Source organism: Marmota marmota, unplaced genomic scaffold, assembly GCF_001458135.2.
Source record: "Marmota marmota marmota unplaced genomic scaffold, marMar, whole genome shotgun sequence".
In the NCBI taxonomy this organism is placed as follows: domain Eukaryota; kingdom Metazoa; phylum Chordata; class Mammalia; order Rodentia; family Sciuridae; genus Marmota; species Marmota marmota.
In genome coordinates, this window is record NW_026000174.1 from 4822581 (window position 1) to 4849115 (window position 26535).

Sequence of the window (26535 nt, forward strand, 5' to 3'; positions counted from 1 at the left end):
GTGCCAGAGATTGAACTCAGGAGGCTCAGGGGCTTTTGACCACTGAGTCACATCCTCAGCCTTATTTTGTATTTTATTTAAAGACACGGTGTCACTGAGTTGCTTAGCACCTCACTTTTGCACTTTTGCTGAGGCTGGCTTTGAATTTGTAATCCTCCTTCCTCAGCCTCCCAAGCCGCTGGGATTACAGGTGTACCCCATTAGAACTGGCCTGGAAGAAAATCTTGAATTGGAGAAAACTATGACTTTCAGAAAATTGACAGCATTACCCTGCTGCACATAGCTTGACCCACAGCTTGACAACTGTAGTGCCAAGAACTGAGGATGAATGCACAGAAAGAAAGAAAGGCATTTTGAAAGAGAAAAGGGCAGGAGAAACCACATGGCTTGGAAGGAAAACCGAGTAAAATAAGCCTGAAAAGAAGTAAGAAGTCTGGACTATGACTTCCTGGGTCCTTAAAAACTTTTTTTCTTAGTTTCAGTCCCTTAAGTGGCCTACCCTGATATGCTTCCTATCTTTTTAGTCTACATAATAAATTTCAAATATTTTTTAAGCTAGTACAAGTGGCTTAAAGTTCCTGCAACCAGGATGTACGCATCCTGCTGATGACGAGTGGCACAGTGATAAGATACAGACCCCCAAGAAAGGACAGAACAGAGCTACAGAGACAACATGCCAATCAGCCGAGAGCACTGGGATTCTGTTGTGGGGTTCCATCCTTCAAAACTTAACTCACATCCCCTTCTGCAAAACTCCCCTCATGCCTGGCAACTACATGATAAACCTCCCTCATTACTTCCACCCTGGTTATCACCCATTCATGAAAAATGAGTAAATGATCTGTTTATAAACTATATCGATCTTAATCCTTTCAGTGTCCATACAAAAGGCCTATTATCATTATCTCCATTTTAGGGGATCAGTGAGAATCAGGTACCTTGTTTGAAATCACACAGCCGATAAGACCTACATAGAATCCTGGCATTCTAACCCTCCTCCTACTTGCCTTTCTCCCTCATACCTACCATGCTCCCTTGCCCCTATTTCTCCTGGGGAGTTATTCTGCTTTGTATTATAAGCATTTGGCAGGCTTCTCTCATTTCCACGGAACACTGTAAACTCCTTACAGGGCAGGATCATGTGCTCTTTCTATTTTCTGCAGTGCCAGGTACAGTGACTCAAACATGTTTGATAAATGAACCTGTATGAACTTAAGAATGAGAGAACTTGGGCAGTAATGAGATGATAATGAGAGAAATAATCCTTCTTGTCTCAAATACCTCCTTAAGATTCTTCTCCCCAGCTCCACCCTTACTTTCACCAACTCTGCTTTTGGTTCCTGGATGTCTGCTTTGAACCATCGAAACTTAGGTCAGCCCTAAATAGATTTGTTCAGTGATGACTGTGGGTCCCAGTTCATGGTGTTCCAAGTGTGTTTTGTCCTTTCCGGATTCTAAATATTACTTGACTCATCATCCTCAGTCATGTTGGATTCATTTCTCTATTTCATTCCCCTTAACCTCACTTTGCATTTCTGTCTAGTACCATCCCAAATTTTAGCCTATTTCCTTCTGAAGAATATGAACAAGGCTATTAATGGAATTCCTATTAGTGAAGAAATAAAGATGAAACTTAATCTATGGAGACGTTCAATTTAAGGGGGGGAAAACACTACCCTAGAAGTGACCTGGATAATTCCAACAACCTGAGACTGCACATATACCTGGAGCTGGCTGGTAAAAAGGAATAGAACTATCACTTTTTTTTTTTTAATTTTTTATTGTTGGCTGTTCAAAACATTACATAGTTCTTGATATATCATATTTCACACTTTGATTCAAGTGGGTTATGAGCTCCCATTTTTACCCCATATACAGATTGCAGAGAGCCTGCTATTTTTTCTCCCTTTTAGAGTTTGCATTTTCATAGACTGCTGGTCTCATACACATCTGGAGTTTACAATAAACTAACACCAAGTGCAGGATGCTTTCCTTGTATCCCGGGATTGTATATTATGTAATGTTTTTGTTTGTTCATCAAAATGGAGTATTAGAACAGATATATTTTTGTTACAATAGAGGAATATCCATGTTCCACCATTCCTACCCTCTCACCTGCCCTAGAAATTGCAAAAATAGGATTCCCAAACTTATTTTCTGCAGAATTGGGAAATAATTGTTCAGAGTTAATAGTGGTCTTCCTCCAAAAATCATACACACATTAAACTCTCAAAACTTTTATTGAGTTATTACTAAATATAGCATACTCTTTAGCTTCATTTAGATATTTTTAATTGGCATGAAGATACTTAAGAACAATAGGATTTCTAATTTTTATCTTGTGTAGAGACCAAAAAATGTGCTATACATGTGTTTGCTATTGCCTCTCTTAGTGCTGAAATCTACCACTAACACTATTACCTATCTTCCCTATATTTATCTTTCTTGTTATAATTTTCAAAGCAGAATATATGTGATTATTTCTCATTATAATTTTGCCAGACAGGCAGGACAGGTTTTCCAATATTCTTTATAGTATATGTGTGAAAAGTTCAAGTTCAGAAAGTGATCAGGATCCGTAAACAAGACAAGCTAGTAAGAGAGAATCTCAAGTCTTATATACCTTGTGCTCTGAGTGAGAGTTTCTGCTAAAAGAAGAGGAGTCTGATCCTTGCTCTACCTTGTTAGCTTACCCAAGTTACTCAAATTCTCTGAGCCTCAATTTCATCCTACAAAAAAACTAAATACTATAAAAATGTTCCTAGAGTTGTTTACAGTTTAGTAAGATGTCAGTTAAATCCCCAATATAGTAACAAGTAGTAGTGGTGGTGGTGATTGTTATTATAATTGTTATTAAATTTGTTAATTTTTAAATATTAACTCAAAAGTATACTTTTATAAATTTCATCATGTGTTTGTATACGATCCCATGTGCTTCTCAAAGCAGCACATGAAATAAATATTTATAATCTTCATTTTTATGTATAAATAAAAATTTTCAGAGAGAATAAATAAAGTAAGATCATCATAGAAGTAATAATCAGTGTGAAATTGTGGTCAGATTATTAAAAATATTTTAAATATTGTTGTCTTTTTATGACATTTGAAATTAAATTAGTATTAAAATCATGAAGTATGTAATCTATTTTTAGTTGGGTATAACCTTAGAGGTAATATATAGAGTTAAATGGCCTGAACAGATTCTACAAGGCTATAGTATTTCCTGGAAGCTTCTTCTGCTGACTTTAAGTGCAGGGCTAGGAGCTCCTCATCCTATAAAAAGCATATGATTCAAGAATTCTTATCAATTTAGTGTGGACAAGGAGGATTCATGAAATGTATATTTGCAAATATTGAATTCATAAAGAAATTACCTCCTTTTCAGTTGCTTGGAAAAAAAATTCGTGGTGACACAAAAGAAGGTTCCAGTGTGCATATGAAGTTGCAATTCCAGTGGACAAAGTAGGTGAGAGTACAGAGGGACCTCAGCCTGGGAATCCTTATTGCCCCCAATTTGTGACAGAGAACCTGTGAACCAGAGAACAACCTCCTGTCTGCCTTCTTTCTCTGTTCATTTCCTTTGCTGTTCCCCTGTCTCTCCTCTACCCACAGGAACAAACACTGTTCCTTCAACTTTACCCTGAAACACATTGGTGGAGCACTATGTCAGGGATGGTGGAAGCTAAATGAAACCAGCAGGACCTTGCTTTACAAACTGACAATAAGAAACCATCATAAAACAGAGAAACCAAAAGTTATATACTCAATGCCACTCTGGGTAACTAAGACAGCTGTGGGGCCAGGAACTGGTTGGCATTTTAGACCCAGAGATTTGTAGGCTCTTGGCTTGTAGAACAAAGAGGTTATTGCTATTTGATGACAATATACAAGCACATCTGCAGACTGTGTTTTCAGCACCAGAAAATGCCAACAATATTTAGCAAACCTTTGTTTTTCTAGTCACCTCTCCTGTTTATCTGTTCTTTCTCCATGGTTTCCCTTCTTGAAAATGATTCCAAATAGAACATTAATTTTGAATAAAAAATGGAGTTGGGGTGATAGTGAGACTGTTAGACATCAGAATTTTAAATAAGTAGAACTAAAATGTACTATACCCTGTTCTTCTTTCAACCCAGCCTAAAGTGTCATCTTTCACAAGCAAGTCTTAGAACATTTTATAGATCCATCATAGATAAATAGACCTATTATCAATCAATAATGATTACACAATAAACAAACTCATAATTCTTCTTGGTGTCTTTTAACATTTCCTCTCATGCAAAAAAAAATGTATTCCTGACATGAAATATTTTTGGTGTTCTCTGTGACTTCACCAATGTTTCAATCTTCAGAATATGACTTAGCATCAAATTATGGTTAGTAGGAGGAAAAATGAAGGCAGGGAGAATTTTTCTTTTCTGGAGTTAAGGCTTACAAAATGTGGAGAAAAACAAGGATGTAAGAGCTTGTTGATAATTCTATGTTTCATGTTAAATCTTTTTGACTCTCTAATATAGAAGAGAAGTGCTGATTATATGGTCATGAGGCCAGAAAGTTAACTGGCTAATAAGGAAAAATGTAGACTATGAACATAAAGCAAGAGGATCATAAATGGATTTTTGAGCTGCTTCATCTAAAGCATGCGAGACCCCATCATTCAGCTAATTCATTAGAAACCAATTTATGCCATAATCCTCATCTAATTTAATTTTTGTCTTTTATTTCCTCGTGTCTGTCTTGCCATCATATCTTCTAAATTTCTCTGTCTGGATGATAAAAGCAAGAAAGTTATTTCCCTGAAAGAAGAGTTGTATGGCATGCCTGCCTTCTTTTTCTCCAATATTTCCCAGCAGGGTAAAATTTACAATGAGTAAAATCAAATATTTGATGAGACATGAACTTTTAGAGGTTATCCACTTCACTCTTCATTTCTCAAATGTAGAAGTAAATTGGTGTGTGTGTGTGTGGTGGGGGGGTATCATTAAATTACCATTATACCTTGGGTTACTGAACTGATGGATCTATAGTCTTGTCAGTCTTGCCATCTTTTTACTAAGGATACAATTTCATGAGTGAGTGTAGTTACTTGCAGGAGATTGGTGCCTGATTTGTAATAGCCATGAAGGAACTTACCTGGGATGTCAGGTAGATTCCATTACAACTAACTTAAAATATTATTTTCATATCATAATACATGGTTATAGAATATAATATAAAAGTTGCATTCATTTTTAAGATAAACATGAGACTTCAAATAAATGTCCAGTTTGTAGTGGGTCTTTGGGGATATACCTTCACATTCATCTGGTATTTTTTAAAAATGCTATAGTTGGCATTTTAATTTTTTTGTGATTTTGAGTCCTTAGCTTTTCCGTAAATTCCATGGTTCCTCTCATCTATCCATCCTCTTGAACCAGGGAATAGTAACTCAGGGCAGATAACACTGCCAGCATCTGCCTTCTTTGTTCCACACAGTCTTGTGATAAGATAAGAATATGGATTTGGAACCAAGATGAGTGAACTTCAATTCCACTAATCATTAGTCTAATGATCTTAGGCAAGTTGTGTTAACAGTTCCAAGCCTCATTTTTCTCATCTATAAAATGAGCTTATTTGAAGTTTATGATTCATAGGATTGTAGTGAGGAATAAAAGTTACTAGGAATAAAGTACCTCTATTTGGTTAGTTTTTCCTTAACTTACATTTTATAGTTTAGAATTTCATGTCTGTGGTGCTTGACAAGGTCCAGAGACCCCACATGGACACCACCCAACAGTGTAGTAAAGAACTAGTCACCAAAAGGAAGCATGTATTGCCTCTGTCTTCCCATTTCAGTAATTCTCAAATCTCAAGGCTTACTCATGTATCTTCTCTGTTATTGCTGTGCTTCTAGTTCCGTGGGTCTAAAAATCAACTAACAGTCACCTTTGGTGTGCATTTCATTTGCCAAGCACTGTTAGAATATAGGTAGGGGTATCTGGTAAGGAAATGAAGTGAGACAAGGGCCCTACTCTCAAAAATATTACAGTTTCATCAAGGAGATGTAAATATAACACATAGACTGATTAGCCATTAGCATCATGTTCATTAGGAATGTCAGGGATTGGTGCTTTTACAGAACTTATTTAATAGGTATAATTCAGTGTGAGCTGAAATGAGGTCTCGGGTGTGTGTGGAATGCATAGCTTGAGTCCTAGATTGATGAGTAGGACAAATTTATGGGGAGCTAAGACATTAGATTGCCCTAGTGGGATAAATACTTTGGTCTAGGTTGAAAAGTGTGGGAATTACAACTGATTCAAGTTGGAAAAAAGGAAGAAATAATAGCAAAGACATTGTTGTAGGCACCAACAGGTGTGTGTTGAGAATAGTAAACTCCTGGCCCAATGGAAGAAAAGAAGAAGAGGAAAGTAAGCCAAACACTAATCATTTACAGATCATTCATTATATGAAAGGACCTGATTCACATATTACTGAAGAAACAGAAACCTACCTTAGCCTAAAGAACCAAGTTATTGATAGCTTGCTCAGAATAGTGGTACCTAAATCTGGACAATACAACTGCTAAGAGTATAGCTGTTGGTAGCTTAGCGACAGGGAACAGACGGTAACCACATGGATCTTTCCAGGAATAGCACCACATGGAGTGAATCAGTGAATTAAGTAGATATGTTTATGTGGCATGGGACACATTGACTAACCACATCTGAGATTTGAAATAATGGCTCCATTTTTCATGGGATCTTCAGAGAGTATTTGCATAAAGAAAGTAGTTAGATTTGTAAGAGCTCAGTGTGAATCAGTGGGATTTGAATTATCATGGCTTAACGGTGAAAAAGAGAGAGTTTAAGATTTAAAAGCCCTGGAATTGAAAACCCAGATTCTCTTCCCTCTAGATGTCTCACTTTGGTAAATTCACTGAATCTCTGAGCCTCTGTTTATCTATGGACAAAGGAAATCATACCAATCTCTCTAGGGTTATGTAAGGAATAAAAAATAAAATTAAAGTAAAAAATTATTTACCTAGCACACAGTGAGTATTTAGTCAATTTTAGTTTCCTTTCCTCTTCCTGTAGAAATTAAATGATCAAATGTGTATGAACACCATTTAAAAATTGTAAAGCATAATACTGATGCTTAAAATAATTATCAATTTGGGTTTCAAGATTGATCTGCAGACCTGGTTTTGATGAGTTGTTTATTTTAGCTGTATATACTAAGGGCAAGGAAAAACATGACAAGGGTGCAAGATGGAAGTCTAAAGAGTCTTCAAAAGTAACAGTTCAAGCAATTTCAATCTCTTGATCCAAGTGGGACTGATTCTAGAGAAAACTTAGAAAGAACACTGGTTTTTGCTTTTTGGTTCTTTCTTTCTTTCTTTCTTTCTTTCTTTCTTTCTTTCTTTCTTTCTTTCTTTCTTTCTTTCTTTCTTTCTTTCTTCTTTCTTTCTTTCTCTCATCCTCCAGGATGTCCTGTTTTGTTTTGTTTTGGTTTGCCTTTTTCTTTCTTTTTTTTTGCATTTTAATTGATTTTTTAAAAGATAAATGATAGCGGAATGCATTACAATTCTTATTACATATATACAGCACAAGTTTTCATATCTCTGGTTGTATATAAAGTATGTTGACACCGATTCGTGTCTTCATACATGTACTTTGTATAATGATGTCTATCACATTCCACCATCCTTGCTAACCCCCTGCCCCCTCCCTTCCCCTCCCACCCCTCTGCCCTATCTAGAGTTCATCTATTCCTCCCATGCTCCCCCTCCCTACCCCACTACTAATCAGCCTCCTTATATCAGAGAAAACATTCAGCATTTGTTTTTTGGGGGGATTGGCATCTTCACTTAGCATTAGCTTCTCCAACGCCATTCATTGTTTTGCTTTTTTCTGAACTGGGTAAAAAGAGATGACCAACTCAGCCTAAGGTCTTTAAGATGTCATGCGTTTCCTGCAAAATATTAGAATATGTCATATCCTAGAGGAGGATCAAATAGTGATAGGAACACTTTATTTCACATTGGTTGAATATTAATGGTGGGTTTTCAGGGATCAGGGAGAGAATCTGGATACTTAGGAAATTGTAATGGGTACAAGAAGTATATGTTGTGCAGTGTGTTAAAGATATGCACTTTGCAGCCAGACAGGTGTGTGTCATTCTTGGCCTGTTATTACCAGCTAAACTTTAGGAAAGTTACTGAACATTAATTTTCATATCTGTATAGTAAGGATAGTATTGATTTCACTATTATGAGAGTTTGGGCAAGCAGAGTTGAGTTGAGCTCAAGAAAAACACAAATCTGCTTGTCTTTCTTGCTATTTTCTGAGCTAGGCTGGCTATAAGGTAAGTAGGGAACAATTGGTGCATTTTATAAGCACTAGATAGAGTGACCAGGATTTTAGCTTCCTCCCAAGTTGTTCCCTTGCGACATCTGCCATAGCCTTTAACTTGGATTACTCCTGCCTTGCTTCACTCCTCATGCCACTCACTGCTGTCGCCTCAGGGTCCTCACTTGTTGGGTGCTCTGTCACTTGCAGATTAAGGGCAAATGACAACTCACAACCATTTGGTGATACTAGTAGTGATGACTTCTAGCTAGGCTGAAGTGTGCCTACCTACTTAGTCTTGTGGATTGGGAACATGAAAAGAAGAAATTTAAAGAAGCAAAATATAAACATGGGAATACATAAAATAATCTTATATTCATAGAGCTCTCTTTTACTTCACCTGTGTTATTTTTCCACCTAACTTCTTGAGAAATAGGTTAACTGGAAAATAGCATTGTCCCATTTTTTTAAATGGGGGTTTGCAAGAGATTAAGGGACCTAGAAACCCTGTGAGGATTAGGGAATTGAATCTGAATCAGTACGGTGAGAAATTTCTCTTTAGGCTGTGAAAGAGAAACTCCCTTAACTTTCCAGGCAAAAAATATTGAGGTTACCATCATGAGCTCCTGGGCTAGAAAGTCAGGGATTTGGAAATTGTGGTACCTCCTATATTTGTTACCTTAGGCATATGACTTAGTCATTTTGGGCTTTCTTCCCCTCTTCTCTCCTTCCTTCCACCCTCTGTCTCTCCCTCTCCTTCTCTCCTTCCTTCCCTTTTTTTTTGCCATTCTTCTCTTAGTTCCTGTCTTTTAATGTTAATAAAATGGTTTTTTTTTAACATTGTGAGAATAAATGCATATTTGTTCTTCCCATATTTGTTTTTCACTCTCTCTCACACAACCACCAATATGTGTTTAATCAGTCATTTGCCAAACAATTTCTCCAAGGGAACTCCTTAATCACCCAGCACATGCCTGTGTCTTTAGACATTTCCTAGATGTACCTGTTGTAGGCCTGTCCACACCACGCACTGGGGCATCAGTAACTGCGGTAAGGAGAAAGGAGGAGGGTTCCTGGACCAACCAAGATCGCAGTGCACGGAACAAATTTGGCTTTGAGCTAGTTTAAAAAAAATTACATCCAAAGAGATCTGGGAGATCTGATAAAGTCTGATTTCATCCCAAGAGGCAATAGAATAGGAATCTGGAGTCAAACTATTTGGGTTTGCAGACTTTTGGAAAGTTTTTTAAACTCTGTTTCCTCACCTGAAGGTTAAGAAAAATAGTTCTTATCTCATCAGGTTGTATGAGGATTAAGTAATTTAATTTAAATAAGGTAAATGTACATAAGAGCATATGGTTATAATTGTCCATCCCAGTATTAATGTTCCTGGGGAATCTAGATATGGCTGGGCTATGGCACCACAGGTTTCAGGTAGTGGTAATTGTGGTTTCTTGGTAAATACTTCAAATAGGAGTAAGATTATGTTAGTCATCTTTTTTTCCCCCTGTGACCAAAATACCTGATGTGAGAAAGTTAAAGAAGAAAAGATTTGTTTTGACTTATAGAGATTTCAGTTCATGATCTTCTGGCTCCATTGTTTTGGGCCTGAGATGAGGCAGAACATCATGGCAGATGGACATGGCAAAGGAAAGCTGCACAATTCATGGTGGCCTAAAGCAAAGAGAGAGGAAGGGGCTGGGAATAAGAAATACCTTTACAGGACATAGGACATTCCCCCAGTGACCTAATTCCTCCAACTAGGTCCTATTTCCTATCTAATGTCATCAAATTATTAATTTATCCATGGGTTCATCCAATGATGAAGTCAGAGCCTTCATGAACCAATCAGTCCCCCTAAAGCTCCAACATCACTGCATTGGGGACCTAGCTTTCAACACATGAGACTTTGTAGAACACTTGACATCTGAACCATAACAAGGATTCTGCTAATATCAAGGGATGTGGGGCTCTAGTTCAACAGACTGTAGGAAGGAGGAGATTGAAGAGGATGCTTTGTTCTGTCAGAAAACAAGAGCACAATTCAAGGAATGGAGGAAAGTCCTTTCTCCTAACCATGCCACATTTTTGTTTCCAAAATAGATCAGCATGATGGAGGGTTAGTGATAAAAGCTAACAAAACACAGTTATCTTGGATTCTACCCTGACATATCCAATTCAGTGCTTAATATTTAGGTCTTTTTCAGACCTGATAGAGTATATAACTCTCAATATTCTACTTCCTTGACCAAAATCAGGAAATAGTCTGCTGGAGGGGTCATCCTGTTGTCTACCATATGTATGTTTGAACTGTGAAACTGAAAGTGTTTGTGTGCTGTCTTGTAGTAGCTGCACTAAACCAGATGACTTACCTGAGGTTCTAGGATCTCCAGTGCTTGCTGGGGGGCGAGGGTCGCACTCTCCCGCCCCCCGCCCCCGCCCCTGCCCACACATACATACAGAGAATGGAAGAGCAGGGGAGCAGGGAGAGAGAGAGGCAGACAGAGGCAAAGGACTCATTTTAAAACTTTTGGTGCCTTCCATTTCGTTTCTAATCATCATGCCATGACAAATACAAAAGTCATTTATAAGAATTAGAAAAAAGTCTTGCCCATTCAGGAGTCTTACACTGTAAGGATGAAAAGGTAAGTTAGGGTACCAGCTCCAAAAGCTGTTATTCTTGATATTTTTCCTCGTACTTCATTTTATCTACTGAAACCACCTGCCTTCTACTTGCTTGTCAGCTGAAATCCCTGCACAATTCCTAGTCTTATAAACCTTACTAGTCACTAGTGATTGTTGTATCTAGTTTACTTGATGAACTAGTGGGTTTCTCTCCTTTTCTATTTTGCTTATCAATAAAGTTTAGGCACAGGCCAGGGATTTGTCTCTTGACCTGCCCACTGGTTAGTCTGCGCTCCGAGGCATAAACTTCCCAGAAAGTGGCCCTTGGCTGCCCGGATGCTATACTTCCCTACCAATACCTTCCTTGAGGAGACATCTTCACTGTTCTTGGCTTGGTGACCTAAGCTGACTTATGTTAGAGGCATTTCCCTGTTCTGGGACTTGGCAAATACCAAGGAGCAGCCATATCAATGGTCAGCATCAATGAATTCTTTCTAAAGTGTACATTCATTATATCATATTTTATTGGATTATCTTGATGACAAGCCACAGAAGTTTATCTTTTTCTAGCATAAACCAAGTTGCTGATGTAATATAGGAATGTTTAGTATCCCATGAAATTCAAGGACAGAAAGGTAGCTGGAATTCATGAATAACTTTATCTCATAATTTAAATTTCATCAGCATTCTCAACACTTGCTTTTGGCTTCTCTGTGATTAGCTTTATTCTTCTTGCTTTCTGTAAACTGGCTTTCTTCACATGGAAGAGAATGTAACATAAAAGGAAAACCACTTGCATCTTATTGTCTGGGTCACCCAAGAAAGATTGCTTTTCTTAATCCTTTATAGTTTCAAAAGTGCCTGCCTAGATTTACATAAAGACAAGCCTTGAAGTTTCTGATTAAAAGGAGATCTTGTTTTCATTAGATTTGTTATGAGTCTCTTTCCAGTGAAATGAAACAAGCACCTTGAAGAGGGAGGCTGAAATCTGCTGAATCACTAGTTTGATTTAAGGGTTCAATTAAAGATGATATCCACCATGAAGAAAGAGGGCATATGTGCCAGAGGAGAATTTAGTGTTAAGAAAAAGCTTGGAAGGAACCATCAAAGTAACCAGGAAATTGGGTTTTAAGACTCAGAAACCAAACTAGATCAAACTAGGCACGATAGCTTATAATTGCAGAAGTGAACAAAGAAACAAAATCCAAGCTGAACCAAGGGAAGATCTGACATTACCAATTGTGAGAAAAATGCACTCATGGTACACATTTGGAATTCTGCTATATTTTGTATTGCTACCACTTTGGATCTTAATTTTCCGCTGATAGATGTGTTACTGAGTACCTAAAATATTCTAAGGAACTTCTATAGAATCAATCTGGAAGTGTGGGAGAGTCCTGCAGCACACCAAAGGGAGAATTTCCAGAGACGTTGGTATAGCTCTGCAGTGGTGTAGCACATTTTTCCATTTCTCATAAGAGCCCACCACTGTGTCTTTTTGGCACTCCTACCAGGGATTGCCTATGTCAGGTGTGTATGATGTATGTATATGTTCATACAACCAATGCATCCTACTGGTTCATGCATTTGTATTGACTTTTAGAAGTGCAAGTATTAATTGTGACTTCTGGATATTTTTAAAAGTGAGAAGGGGCAAATAGTTTTCATATAACCTAGATCTTATGCTTCAAGATTCATGGAGTCTACATCCTTCAGTTATGAAATTATTATTTTATAAAAGCTGATTTTTGTTAAGTAATGGTGGTGAAATAAAGTAAAAATAAGTATTGGATATTGGAAAAGTAGAGTCTTGGTAATATAAGAGATTCTTGGGTTATTTCAGACATGTTCTACAAAATTTGCAAATATATGCTACCTTTCTTTGTACCCTCATCTATACTTTATAGCTATATTTAGTCAGCAATTCCTAAGTACTTATTAAAATTTTTCTGTGTATATAAGTACTATGGAGAATTCTGGGGAAGTATATGATCCTTGTCCATTTTTAAACATATAGTCTTAGTGGAAAGAACCAATTTACATAAAGGAAATGGCAAATAGCATAAATATAGCAACATTTTTAAAGGCATTGCATATGAAATACAATATGGACATAAATTTTAAGTCTGAAATTTATTACTTTAATTCATTAATATAATCTGTAAGAAGAAAAACAAAAGATAGGCTAAAATCCCCAAATCAAATTAATACATATTTATTGATCAAAGTTATGTGAGGTAATAGGGGGAAATATGTAGCAATTTGGAAAGTTTTCAATTTAATCAAAGATATAAGACACAATTACTTCCATGAGTCACAGGAACCAAGTAGAAAATAGAGAGACCATCACAGCTAGAAACTTAAAATTGTAAAAACACATACTAAGGCTTCATAAGAGTGCTTTTAAAATCTAACTGCAGTACCCTGAGGCCTCTGTTGCCTTCAGGATAGTCTTTGATTTGGGTCTTCTATGATACTCTAGCATAAGGATCTTATATCATTTATGATACAGCCAACAAGATGCTGAGATCATGGAGCAGCTTAATATGGAGCAAAAGTGGATTTTGATACCAGAAAGGCCAATATTAAAATTTCAGTTCTCATTTCCCCTGAACCTCAGTTTCCTAACCTACAGCATAGGGATAGTGATAATAATGCCTCATCAATACGGTTTTCTGGTGATTAAATGCAGATATATCTATCTATATCCTTACACATGTTAATTTTCAACATTTATTATTACCTTTGACATGATCTAATTAGGCCCTTTGAGTGCAGCTTCAGTCACTAAATAGCACTGAAATCTCTGAGATAAGTGGCTCATGAACCATCTAACAAATATCTTTATGATAATCTATCTTTAGAAACTCTTACTATTAATACTATCTAACATTAATCTTGAAATTTAGCTTCTGAAGCACATTCAAATATATCACCTCTTTGACCTTCAACTTTTATGAAAGGTGTTTACTATCATTTCCATTCTACAGAGGAGGAAAATGAGTCAGAGAGGCTTAGAGGACTTGGCCCAGAATCACACCACCAGGAAGTTGCTGAGCTCTCAAATCATGCAATTGAGAAATAGCTGAACCACCCTTGATCCCAGGTCTTCTGACTCCAAACCTCATATCCTTCTCCCTACACCAAGTATCTCTCAGCATGCACGTGTGTGTGTGTGTATGTGTGTGTGTGTGTGTGTTGTGTGTAATCTTTCTCCAAACCCCTGTTTATCCACAAGATACTTCCCATTGATAATTATGAATATATAACAAAGATCCGGTTGACCCATTCTGTAGATATGTAGGCCAAGTTTATTTTCACCATTCCCAGTGTTTGGGGTTAAGACATGGAATTTTGTTTTGTAAAACCTGCTGGATTGTCTTTTTTCCCCTACTGTTTGATTAGGATTCCACAGGCACAGATTGACATTAAAAAGCTGTTAACTCCAGAGGGCATAGCTAATGAAATGTCCCAAAAGTTGTGCACTTGCCAAAACACCGTATCACATAGGACAGCTCTCGATTAATCATGATGAGAGTATTTCCTCTATCTAAATGAAATCTGTAATTTGGAATGGAGATTAAAGATCCTTTGGGGAATAGAGGGAAAGTTGCTGTGAAAATTCTAGAAACTAGAAAATAAAGATAGATCTGCTCAATATTCATGAAGTCAGATTGGTGATGCAAATAAAGATTGCAATCTCTTATTTTCTAATGACTTGGCTTGTAGCACTCCTCTATCAGTTTTATAGACATTCCCACTCAACATTAAAAGGAATTACAGCAAATTGTGCAATTTTTTTTAAAGTTTATCATATCCAAAATGATTTTCTGCCATCTCTGACTAATTTCTTAAGGATTTCCAGTTTATATGATCAGAGATACATAATTGGAAAAAATGCTACAACACACATAATAGACAAACATATATTTATATATATTTTGTATATGTATGATGTCAATAAGTGAATGCTTACTGCATAGGATACAACAAAATTTCATAAGGCATTTTAAAGAGAATAGTTATAAATATTCATTTAAGTTTAATTTTTGCTTCCATGAAAGTAATCAAATTTCTTCAGCAAAATCATTTTATAAATAGATGTTTCAAATTTTAACTTTCATCCAATGTATTAAAAATCTTTACCTCACACAGTGCAAATTTCCATCTCCCATGTTATACAGAATTTAAGAGGAAGTGAATATAAATTATAGGAATGTTTACTTTATTTAATTATGTGGTAATATAGCAAATAAGCATTTGAGATTGGGACAGTTATGGAAATGTGAAGGATTTTATTTATTCCCCACCAGCAGGCATGTGTCTGTATAGGTCCACATGAAATACTTCTTGAGTTTTTGTCAAATAAGTTAACAGAATCTGCCTCAGAATAGAATATCTGTTATTTAAAATTTTTTCTACTTCTCTTTTTTAGGCCAGCCCTGCTCCTATAATTGTCAACACAGATACTTTGGACACGATTCCTTATGTAAGTAACATTTTTATTAAGACTCTCTTTAAAAACTATGGTATAACTTAATTAGCTGAATTTAAGCTTAAAACAGTATCAGTGTTATCATCCAATCCAGGTAATCTTATGGAATGATGTATCGAATTTTGTTTCATGAATTTTCTTTTGGTATTTGTTAAATGTTGGCTTTGTCATGCAAATATTTTACCCTTCAAATTCATGGTTAGCACAAGGGCACATGATGAGAAATAAAAAAAAAATACAGACAATTCAATTCTGTTTAAATAGTTACTTTGATAGGTAGTTCTCTGTAAAGAGATTGAATTGTACATGACAGACATAGACAAACTTCTTTGAATTTCTAACTAAAATAATACTCCAAATCAATTATATGACAGAGCCTAGAATATAAGTGGTCAGTAATATTTGATGGATTTTGTTGGGCTTCTAACAAGAATTGGAGAAGTTCTGTGAAGATAGTTAATCTAAGTTAATAAAATCTATGCTTTCACAGAAGCATGGAACTTGGGATAGTAGAATCAGGCAGATCATGAAGCCTGAGAATCTGTAACACAAGCACTATGATGGCCAAAGGTCTTTAGGGTGGAATCTGGTTGGGAAGAGAGATCGGATATGGCAGTGGGCTACAGTGTAGGGAAGGTCTAGCAAGGCTTTGCGTGTAGGCTCTGGCTGGTGGGTGAAGGATAGTGATCAGGAAAGATGGTACAGTCACATATCCCCCACAGACAGTAGGGGTGAAGTAGGGAAGGAGAGCCACGGGGATAATGGACAAGTATAGATTTGTGGCCTTTGACTAAGTGAGTCAAGAATGTGAAGTACTTAGAATAGTAACTGGCACAAAGTAAGTGCTTGGTAAGTATCAGCTATTCCCAGACTTAAAGCCCAACTTCAGATACTTTCAGGCACCAAGCAAATCATAGACACAAATCAAGGAGGAGTAGGATCTATAGGGAATAGAAATCACATGACCCTCTAAAGGGGACAGCTGCCACTTGGGACCCAGTGCTGCCAGATCATCCCATTTTTCAAGAGAAACTATACATTTAAATTTTTATATAAATTTTTGCAATTTTTAAATACAGGCAACCACTTTTCAAAAGTTCAAACAGTGTATGCCAAACAAAATGTGTCTAGTCCATAAACTTCCTTTGGGGAGTTGTTTACCTCATAAAAACTGGAGGCCCTGAGCAGGTTCTGCCAGCCAGGACTCAGCCACAGGGGAACAGAATGCTAGAATTAGAGTACGAGTTTGGAACTTGATTACAGGAACAAGTGACTAAAACTGGGACATAGGGTCAGGACAGGAATAACAGCAAGCGGACTTAATGCTGAATCACCTGAGTTACCCAGCTAGAGCTTCTTAAATCTTTCTGAACAAGAGTAGTTTGGGCCAGAACAGAAATGGGGTTAAGCACACTGGTAGTAATCGACTGGCCTCAGTGATGAAAAGTTAAGGGCTCTGCAGAAAGAAATAAAGCAACTAATTAAAGGAAACTGGTGTCCCTTATTCTATCTGCCACTCTTCCTAGCTTTATGTATTCATCAAACACATATTGAGTTTACTTAATGCCTAATATTGTTTTAAGGACTTAATAAACATTAACTCGTTTGGTCATTGTAATAATTCTATAAATATATACTATTAATTTCTCTATTTCACAATGTGAAATCAAGTCAAAAAGAGGTTAAATAACTTGCTCAAAGGCTCACAGTAGGAGATAGAGCCAGGAGTGAATGCAGGTAGTTTGGCTACAGAATTTACAGATTTCATTAACACCTATCATGTGGCTACTTATGTTTCTCCTTCATATCTGTGTTTTTACTTTCAGCCTGAGAGCCAGTGTAGTAGATTTGGGGAGACATCTTGTCACAGAGGCTTCAATACCCTTGTCACAGGGGCCCATATATGTATATATTAAGGAATTTCTATTCCAAACTAATGTCTTTATGATAGCCATCAACAAAGCAGGTAAGCTGTGCTTTATAGAAGTAGACTTGGAGCACAGAGGCTTGATTTTGCAAGGAGAAACACTTCCCTGTAGTGTATCTATACTATTTCAAATCTTTATTTGGATTCTTGTGGTTTAACTGTCAGATGCCCCCATGTAGAAACCGTTTATTATCAATCTAAGATCTAAGGATCTTGTGCAGATGTGCTCAATTGGTATGCCAACTAGGTAGCTAGTGAAATCAGCAACATGTAACAAATTATTCAAACTGTTCCCACTCTCCTAAATATCAACTTTGATTCTTCTCAGAGCTTTTTATTTTTATTTATTTATTTATTTAAAAACCTGCACTTTTTTCACACTCTTCTACTTTGTGTTTCCTTGAGTTAGGTCTTTGGAGAGGTGTGCTGAGCAGCTTGGTATGGGTATGGGGAAAACTATGAGAGTTGTAAGCACACCCTTTCGTCTTTCTGAACACGTATTAATCTATAAGGCAGACATCAGGAGGCCTACCTCAGAGGTTGTTATGAAATCAAATCAGATTTTGTGTATGACATCATACTTTGTTCACTTTTGGCTGAGAACAGCTGGGTATTTATTTATTTTTTTATTAAAAGTACTTAGAAAGTAATACATGCTAAACCCTGGGAGAATTTTAAATATAAATGCCTTCCTCCACATAGAATAAACATGAATACACCATCTCTCGAGAATGGCAGATTTCACACACAGCCATTACTGTGGATATGCTTAGGTTCTTGGCATAGTCCCCACTCTTCCCTTTTTTCCTGACTCACTGGGTAACCTTGAACAAATCACTGTTCCTTGCACAGTCTATTTTCTATTTTCTCATTCCCCAGTGTTCTATACTTTGTTTTCCTCTTTTCTTTCTCATGTTCTACTTGTTCACATAATTTCAGCTCTATTTAATGAAAAAATGGTTTCAGAGTTCCCCAGGGCATTTTAGTCATGTTGCATAAGAACATTTCCTTCTTAAAAAATATTACCTGAATGACAAATTTAAGCTTATATATGAAAATTTAGCTCAAAAATAATTTTATTATAAGTAAATGTACTAATTTTGCTGATTAGCAAATTTGATTTTAGATATAAATGGTTCTTATGGAAATAGTTCCTTGGCATATGTGCAAAGGGCAATTGAATAACTAAAGGAAATTTCCAGGGCCAAAGGGAATTTTTATGTAAGTGTCTATTAAAGATACAAAAGATATTTAAAGATTTCTGGTTTTTTTTAGGAAGGTAAATTAAGGGATTTCAGAAACCTGCCATTAATGAAGGGGTCACTGAGGTTCTTATGTATGAATGCCTCAAATAAGCTCAATCTTATATAAGATCATGATAGTTTAGGGTTGGGTGGGACCTTGCATGTGGAACAGTCTAGCCTCTCCTGCAAAGCACAAGTCTGCTGTGTGAAAGTTAAACTCATCACAAAGAGAAGCAGCAAGATGGGAGGGAAAGAGAAAAAGAAAAACATTTTCCCATTTCAGAACTCTTCTGGTTTCTATTTTTCACTCTACCTTTTTATTCTTCCTCGTTATATGTTGAATATTGTTCTATACCAGATATTGAAAATATTCTTTTCATAGGGAGTTCAGTGAGTAGAGCCTAATTGTGACCTGTATGTCTGGCTCCCTGAAGGTTGATGTAGTCACATGGTACAAGTTCCCCTCCTGGTGCTCTGCAGTCCACAAACATGTTGATTCATTCCCAACATACTTCTTCCTTTCAGTACACATGGCGGAATATTGAACACTATCCAAGCAAATCTCATTCTTTCAGCTGAAAATAAATTTAATCATAGAGGTGCTAAATTTTTTCTCCAGTTCTCTCTAGTATTCATTTCATTCATTTTCTTACCCATCTTCTGAAAATACACTGTGTAAAGTGATATACTTGAAAATCACTCATTTTAAATCTCATTAAGTAACTGGAGGCTCAATTATTTTAAACCTCTCACATTATAGATAGTTATTCTAGCTCAACTAGTTAATGGTGAAGCTCAGTCTACAGCTGACTGTTATCCCATGTGCGTAACAATGAGTTTTGGTGTGTGATAATCAAGAAATCAGTGGCATAATAGTACTATCATGTATATCTAAAAAGAACAAAGACAAAAGAATTCAGAGGCATATGACAATGAGTATTTATTTCTCCTATACCTGTTTGCCCTTTGGCTAAGGCCAACTGCTTCAGGCTATAAAATACCAGAGTGGCTAGAGTATCTCTGATTCATGCTTCATTCTAGGTTCCATTTCTGGGACAGTGGTAATTGTGGGTATATTTTTTGTATCACTATGGCCAAAGCACAAGGCTCAAGCCCATATGACCCATCATAATTGAAGGCTCTACTGTGTTAAATTCATTCATAGCCATTTGGTCAAAATAAGTCACATTGGAAAGCTCAAAGTAGAAGAAGGAGTGGGCATTTGTTAAACAATAAGCTAATGAACCACATTCAGGCCTTAAGTAAGAGGGCTTAGAATTCGTATATATCTCTTTATTTTTTTAAAATGATACAAACACAAGAATTTTACACTTTAAAAATATTGATAGGTAAATGACACTAAACAAAATGAAAAAGACCTGATTCAAGTCATATGAGGAGTGAAAATTTTATTTTCAAGGGATACAAATTATTATGGAAATAAGGGCAGAAGTTCCAGGATCATTGCTTAGAAACCCTGGCAGGAAAGTGAAAGAGAGAGGAGAGTGTAAGTAAAGGGCAAAGAAAGATGAGTTAGATTTAAAGGAATAAGAGAAGGTCCTTAGTAGTATCACATATTGGATTTGGCTGCCAATAGGATCATCTGTACAAAGTTACTTGAAAACAATCCTGATATCGCATGATCATATTAGAGGTGAGATTTGTACAGAGTGCCTTCAAATGTGATCAGTCATTGGATGCCAACAAAGCTATAGTTTTGGGACATAGGACAAGAGAGTGAATTAACAGAAAAATATGGTATGAAAGTAAGGTGGACAATGTCAGTGAAAGTAAGAGAGGAGAGTGAGACAAAATACAGGATGCCATCCATGGGTTGAGGAAAATAGAGAAGGAATTACATTAGCAGTGAGTTTCATCTGGGCGCCATAGAGTGGGCTCCAGACTAACAGGGGTTGCTAAGCAATGTGTAAATGACACTTCTGATTGATTCCAGCAGTAGAAAGCTGAGGGAAAGAGCTCTCTGAGGAGGAAGTTGCCATTTTCTCTAAGTAAGATGACCAAGCACTAGGCTGTAGTGCTGGACAGTTTGGCATTAATTTCTTTGAGTCACTATATACAAAACAGATCTTTGTGATTTAGGCTACTGTTCATTTTTAATTGGGCAATTTTCTAGAATTACTCATGATAGGAAAGGAAGTAGAATACATTTATTTATTTGAACCCTGCGGGAAATGATTAATACTGATAAGATGTTTGGGGAAAATTTGTTTTAGCATATTTCTCTTTCAATAGACAGGTTAACTTCTTTTTGTGTTTTTTTTTTTTCCCCCCAGAGACACTGCTAAAACCATATTGTTGATGTTCTTATCTTTTGGGAATATAGTATTATCCAGATATAAAAAATTCTTACCTGCCAGAGAGGAGCTTATTTGGGGATAAAGTATGCCCAGGAGGCAATACAAATTCAGTACTAGAGGCAAAGCTATCAGTATTTGTTCCAGTCTTAAATCTGGCCAATCAAAGTTGACAACTGACATTTTTCAATTGTCAGAATCAGCTGATCCCCTACTCTCTTGTACTTGTCACTTTGCTCTAAAAGGCAAGAGGTGGAGCTGGACAATGCTATCCATATTAACAATGTTAATATGGATACAAATCATCTGGGGACCTTGTGTAGACTGAGTCAGTAGGTCTAGATTGGGGGCTGGAAGTTTGAGTTTCTGATTAAAAAACAAACAAACAAATAAACTTTTGGTGAGGCAGAAACTGCTAGATTTTACACCACACTTGAGTGACCTGAGAATATAAGACAAGTTTTTTTTTCTTTCATTCACAACTAGGATCTAAGCCTATGATTGCCAGCTAATACTTACGTGTTTTGGTTAAATCAAATTATCTAACTAAACCGCCATTTCATTTTATATAAAGTGAGAATAATGTTTGCCTTACAGTGATTGTTAGGAATATTCTTTCTAGTATGTAGAAAATACTTAATGACTATTCATCATAAGATTGGGAGTAGAGTGAGGGTATACCTTTGATAAAATAAAACATTCCTCTGACTTAATCTTGAATTGTTGAGCCAGAAATGCAGATGCCAAGGCTAGTTCAGGTAGGATCAATGGCAGTTATGTTGTTCAGTGGTCTCCTGCACATCTACAGCTTGGCTAGTCAGTCTGTGGCCTATGTACTAGCACCAGCAGCACTACCTGGGAGCTTGCAAATAATAGACTCTAAGGTTCTGCCCCAGACCCACTAAGTTGGAAACTGTTTTTAACAAGAGCCTCAGAGATTTGTATGAATATTAAAGTTTGAGAAACATGACTCAATCTGACAGAGAAGCTTCAAGAACAAAGGAAAAATAATCATGAGAAATATTTTTGTAGCTTCTCAAATGCTACTGAAGGTATGGTCTGTGAACTGACAGTATCAGATCTCACAGGAAAGATTATTAGAATTGCAGACTCACCAGCTCCAGCCCAGATCTATAGAATCCTAAACTCTGAGAGTACAGCCAAGGAATCTGGGTCTTTTTAAGCACCTTAGGTAATTCTTATGCACAGTGAAGAGATGCTGCTCTACAATACCTAAGGCACTTTTATAATCTAGTGGGGATCCAAAGCAGCTCTGGCTGCTAAACTGAAGTATAAGTGAGGGTTAGGTAGGAAATAATGCATACAGGAAGGACCAAAGAAAACTCTAGAGGATTACTGAAGAACAATGATAAGACAGTTTGCATTAAACCAAGCCAGTGTCTAATCCTAGTGGTATTTTTATTCAAAAATCACTTGAAACACTCTTAAAAAAACATTCTTTCTCATAGTCTAGTGGAGAAAATATATGTTAATAAAAATGTATTATACATAGTGAAAAGCACATGCTTTAACTCTGTCTGGCTCACTCCTACATATCCTGAAGTTTTCAGTTTAAATAATGTTTCTTCTAGGAGGAGGAGGTTGGAGGTATAGCTGCTGTTGTGTGCTTCCACTGAAGTCCCTAATTCCTTTCCAAAGAATTTTGCAATTGTTTCCTTAATGGTTTATCTTTCTCCCTAGAATTCTATTTTCATAAGTACAGGGAAAAATTTGTTTTATCTTTCCCTTTACCTCTTCACCTCAGCACAATTTTTTGAACTGGTGAAGTGAAGGAAGGAAGGAAGGGAGGGAGAGAGGGAAGAGGGAGAGAGGAAAAAAATGGAAAGGAAGGTTGGAAGGAGATGCAAACAAATGTTAGAAGGGAGTAACAAAACATTAAAGTATTTGAAGAAGTCAGAGACATGGAAGAATTTTATCTGGCTCGTTCAGAGTAATTAACACATTTCCATGCAGAGTAGATAAAAAGCTTTTCAAAAAAGAGAGAATTGCATGTGCAAAGGTCAGAAATCTGGAAACTCATGTCCTGGAACACAAGACGGAAGCATAAACATGAGGCTGGGGAGCTAGGGTTGAGTCTGACTGTGGAGGTTTGGACTTTTTCCTGTAGATATTTCTGGAAGTATCACCTCATGTATTTGCAAAATTATTTACATGGTGTTTTTCTTCTTTTTTCACTACTGTGCTTTTAGGACCTGGTCTGCACCTGCTATGTAGTAGGAACCTTGAAATACATGTTAAATAAATAAAGCTAAAAAAAAAACAATGGTGATTACCCAAGACCAGTGAACCAAAGGCTTTTTTTAATTTTTTAGTCTTCTCTATATTTTTCTGATCTCTGAAATTTGTTTACCCTGTGCCATTAGTCCACTATACCATTTACTCCATGCTCATCTTTTGGATCTTATTAAACTGCTACGCCCATCAGGAAACTCATTAGTTTCTCCAGCCAACTTTATGTCTCCTTCCTCCTGATTCCATAATATTTCACTCCAAGAGGTTGTCTGCTTTCTAAGAAAGAGGGTGGACTCTGGGATGATTTAAATCTACCAGACATTAGCTGGGTAACTTAGGAAATTAACTTTTCTGACCTCTTTTTCTTATCTGTAAGTAGAGATAGAAATAACTATCTTTCTTAGTGTATTATTTAGGATATAGGTTAAGTTACATATAACAAGGACCAAAATAAGAGAGCTTTTACAAGATAGGAATGTATTTTTGCTCACATTTGACAGTCTGTAGGTGAGTTATCCAGAGCCAGAATGTCTATTCTGCTCCATAAGTTCCTAAAGGGAACACATACCTTTTATCTTCTTGCCCTACCACTCTTGGGGATTGCCCTTTTACACAGTCCAAGAGTTCTGCTGCCATGATGACATGCCACAGAGCAGCATGGAAGTACAAAGATGGGCATGGTTTGTCCCTTCCTTCGACCTCTGGGAAGTCGTAAACATGATTTCCCCCTCATATCATAAAGGGTAGAACTCAGAGCAAAGCTACTTTTAGCTGTAAAGGGAGGCGGAGCCATGTAATATTTACGCTAGTTGTCCTGGCCCAGACAAAAATGTGAGATCCCTTCACTATGGAAGGAAAGGGTAATGAATATTGAGGGGCCAACCAGAGTCCTTAGCCACACAGAGTGGTTAGCAGAGTTCCTCAACATGGGAGTTGTCACCCAGGGCATGCTAAAGGTGATACGTGGAGACTGGAAGAAATTAGGACTTCTCTTCGTAGTTTCTCTCCATTTCTACCCTTAGTATTTTATAGGCTTTATAATAAACAATGCACTGTTATAGTTGTATGAGTATACAATTGCTATACAGCCTAGTCCATATGAGATATGCATGCTTATAAACATTTTACCAGTAGCAATTCTCAAAAAAACTTTGGAGGTCACGGATTGTAAAATTTAGAGATAATATTTAGAAATTGAATGGCTCATAATGAATGTTCAACAAATGAGAGCCATTATTCCTATAATAACTCTTAAAATTTGCTATTTTTTGTGGGTTTATCAATATTTCTTACCACTTGATATTGCCAAATAGAATTGTCCTTTGCTTCTCTTTAGACTGTAGGGAACAATTAGTTGAGGCCTATATATATATATATATATATATATATATATATATATGTAGGATTTTAATAAAAGTTTAATTTGTCACTGTTACACTCAATGGCATTATTCAAATTTATCTATTTTAACAGGGTAAATTTGAATTTGAAAAGGTAATTTATCAAGTAAAATATGTGTGTTTTAGCTTGATCTACATAACCAACCAAATAGAGGAATACACAGCCACCCAAGAGTGGGGTGCCTAATTTATTGACTTAGTTTCTAACTTCATATGCTCGTGTTTATTCATAATAACTCCCTTCAAAGTATGACCCCTTAAAAGTATTTTTACTCTCTCAAATGTATTATTGAAAATAAATGTAGGCAGTCATATATGAGAAAGAAGAAATCATGGCTGAGAACACAAAGAACAAGAAGAGGGACAGAGTTTAAAATAAGGTCAGGAAAAGAAATGAGAACAGAGTAATCAAAATTAATTGCCTAAATTTTTATATTACCTTCCCTCAATTATAAGAGTATAATATTTACATTGAACTAAAAAATTTTTGTAAAAACATCCCTACTTCAAAAGGGCTATAACATTTCCCTAGGACTTCGGGAGCTGTATGTGATGCTTAGAATAGTTTATAATCTTATCTCTCCCCTTGTTAAATTTTGTTGGGCTTTTAAATCGACTTTTCTACACTTATTTTTCAGGGACTGATTCTTAGGGGATGATATAGCTACTTATTATTTCTGGGAAATCAGACATATATATCTTGTTTTAGTGATTACTCTCCTAGTGTCTTCTATTCCCTACATGTATTATGTCTTAGCCCTAATTTATTTCCCTCCTATTATCATTTAGAAATTTCATGTCTGTCTGAACATTTTTCAGAAAAAGATGAACTTTCATGAGCTTTTCCTTTGGTAAGAAAGCCTGGTTGCTGCTTCACAACCAGCTTTAATGGAAATACATTTTCATTATCCTGATTTCCACCAAGTGCCCCAAATGATGTGTTTGCCTAGGGGTGTTTTATTTTGGAAACTCAGTAACATAAAACCCAAAGAATAGCTATCTAATGAGATGTCACATGAAGAAAAACTAGTCAAGAAATAACAAAGCCAGATAGGTCAAACAACATGCTGAGAGGAACAAATAAACAATAGCCCATCAGAATTACATCTTTAAATCGCAGGGAACTCTTGGTATTTTTGTGTATTTTTAAGCACATTACTAATACTTTTTGTGATCCCTTGAAGCTGTGGTTCTCAGCCTTAGCTACACATTGTAATTGCTTGGCACTTAGAAACACTGATGCCTGGATGTAGAAATAAAGTCTTAATGGGTCTGGGCTATAGCCTGGATATAGGCATAGGGATGTTTAAAACCTCACTAGGTGATTCTTTTGTGCATCCAACATTGAAAATCACTGACTTTGAAGTGTAAAATGGAGTTTTCTCTATTTGACTTGGAATTTTAAAATACCAACCACTTGCATCACTTATTGTTTTTAAAAAGAACCTGGTAACTGCAGTGTAGAGTATATTGCTAAAATGTGTTGAAATATTTGGTGTTTATGAGACACTGTGATTCTGTAAATTCCTTCCAGTGGCAAGGGCTGATTGGTTCAGTGAGCTCATTATAGGCAATATGCCAAGCTTGTCCCCTGCTAACTTGATAATGACACAGCCACTGCTAACAAAGCTATTTATGCAAAGCTCATGCCCCCAGGTTCAGATGTGATCAAGTTAAGGAAACACCCCTCCAAGCATTGTTCTTTCTGACCTGCGTCACCATTTAGGATTTGTAATTGGGTTAATTAAAAAGGGAGGCATGACCTGAGCTTGAGCAGTTTGGATCAAGGGCCCAACAGAAGGAAAAAAGAAATTTATAGGCCTGACTGTTGTGGAAAGCTGGTCTAGGGTTGACCTTTAGGTAGGTTATTATGGTAACCTGAGGCTCAATGTAATTAGAAACAGTCAAATGTCAAGACCATGCCCAAGTGACAACCTACCTTGCTG

General features: G+C 36.6%; 1 protein-coding gene across 13 annotated transcripts in view; it reads left to right on the plus strand.

Moving 5' to 3' along the window:
- Nucleotides 1–26535, plus strand: part of Dlg2 (discs large MAGUK scaffold protein 2) — a 917250-nt gene that overhangs the window by 174988 nt on the left and 715727 nt on the right. For all 13 annotated transcript variants that reach the window (XM_048787977.1, XM_048787981.1, XM_048787974.1 and 10 more), the window contains exon 2: nucleotides 15391–15444. In XM_048787977.1, coding sequence (XP_048643934.1) covers nucleotides 15391–15444 — 54 coding nt within the window. The remainder of the gene's footprint in view (nucleotides 1–15390; nucleotides 15445–26535) is intronic.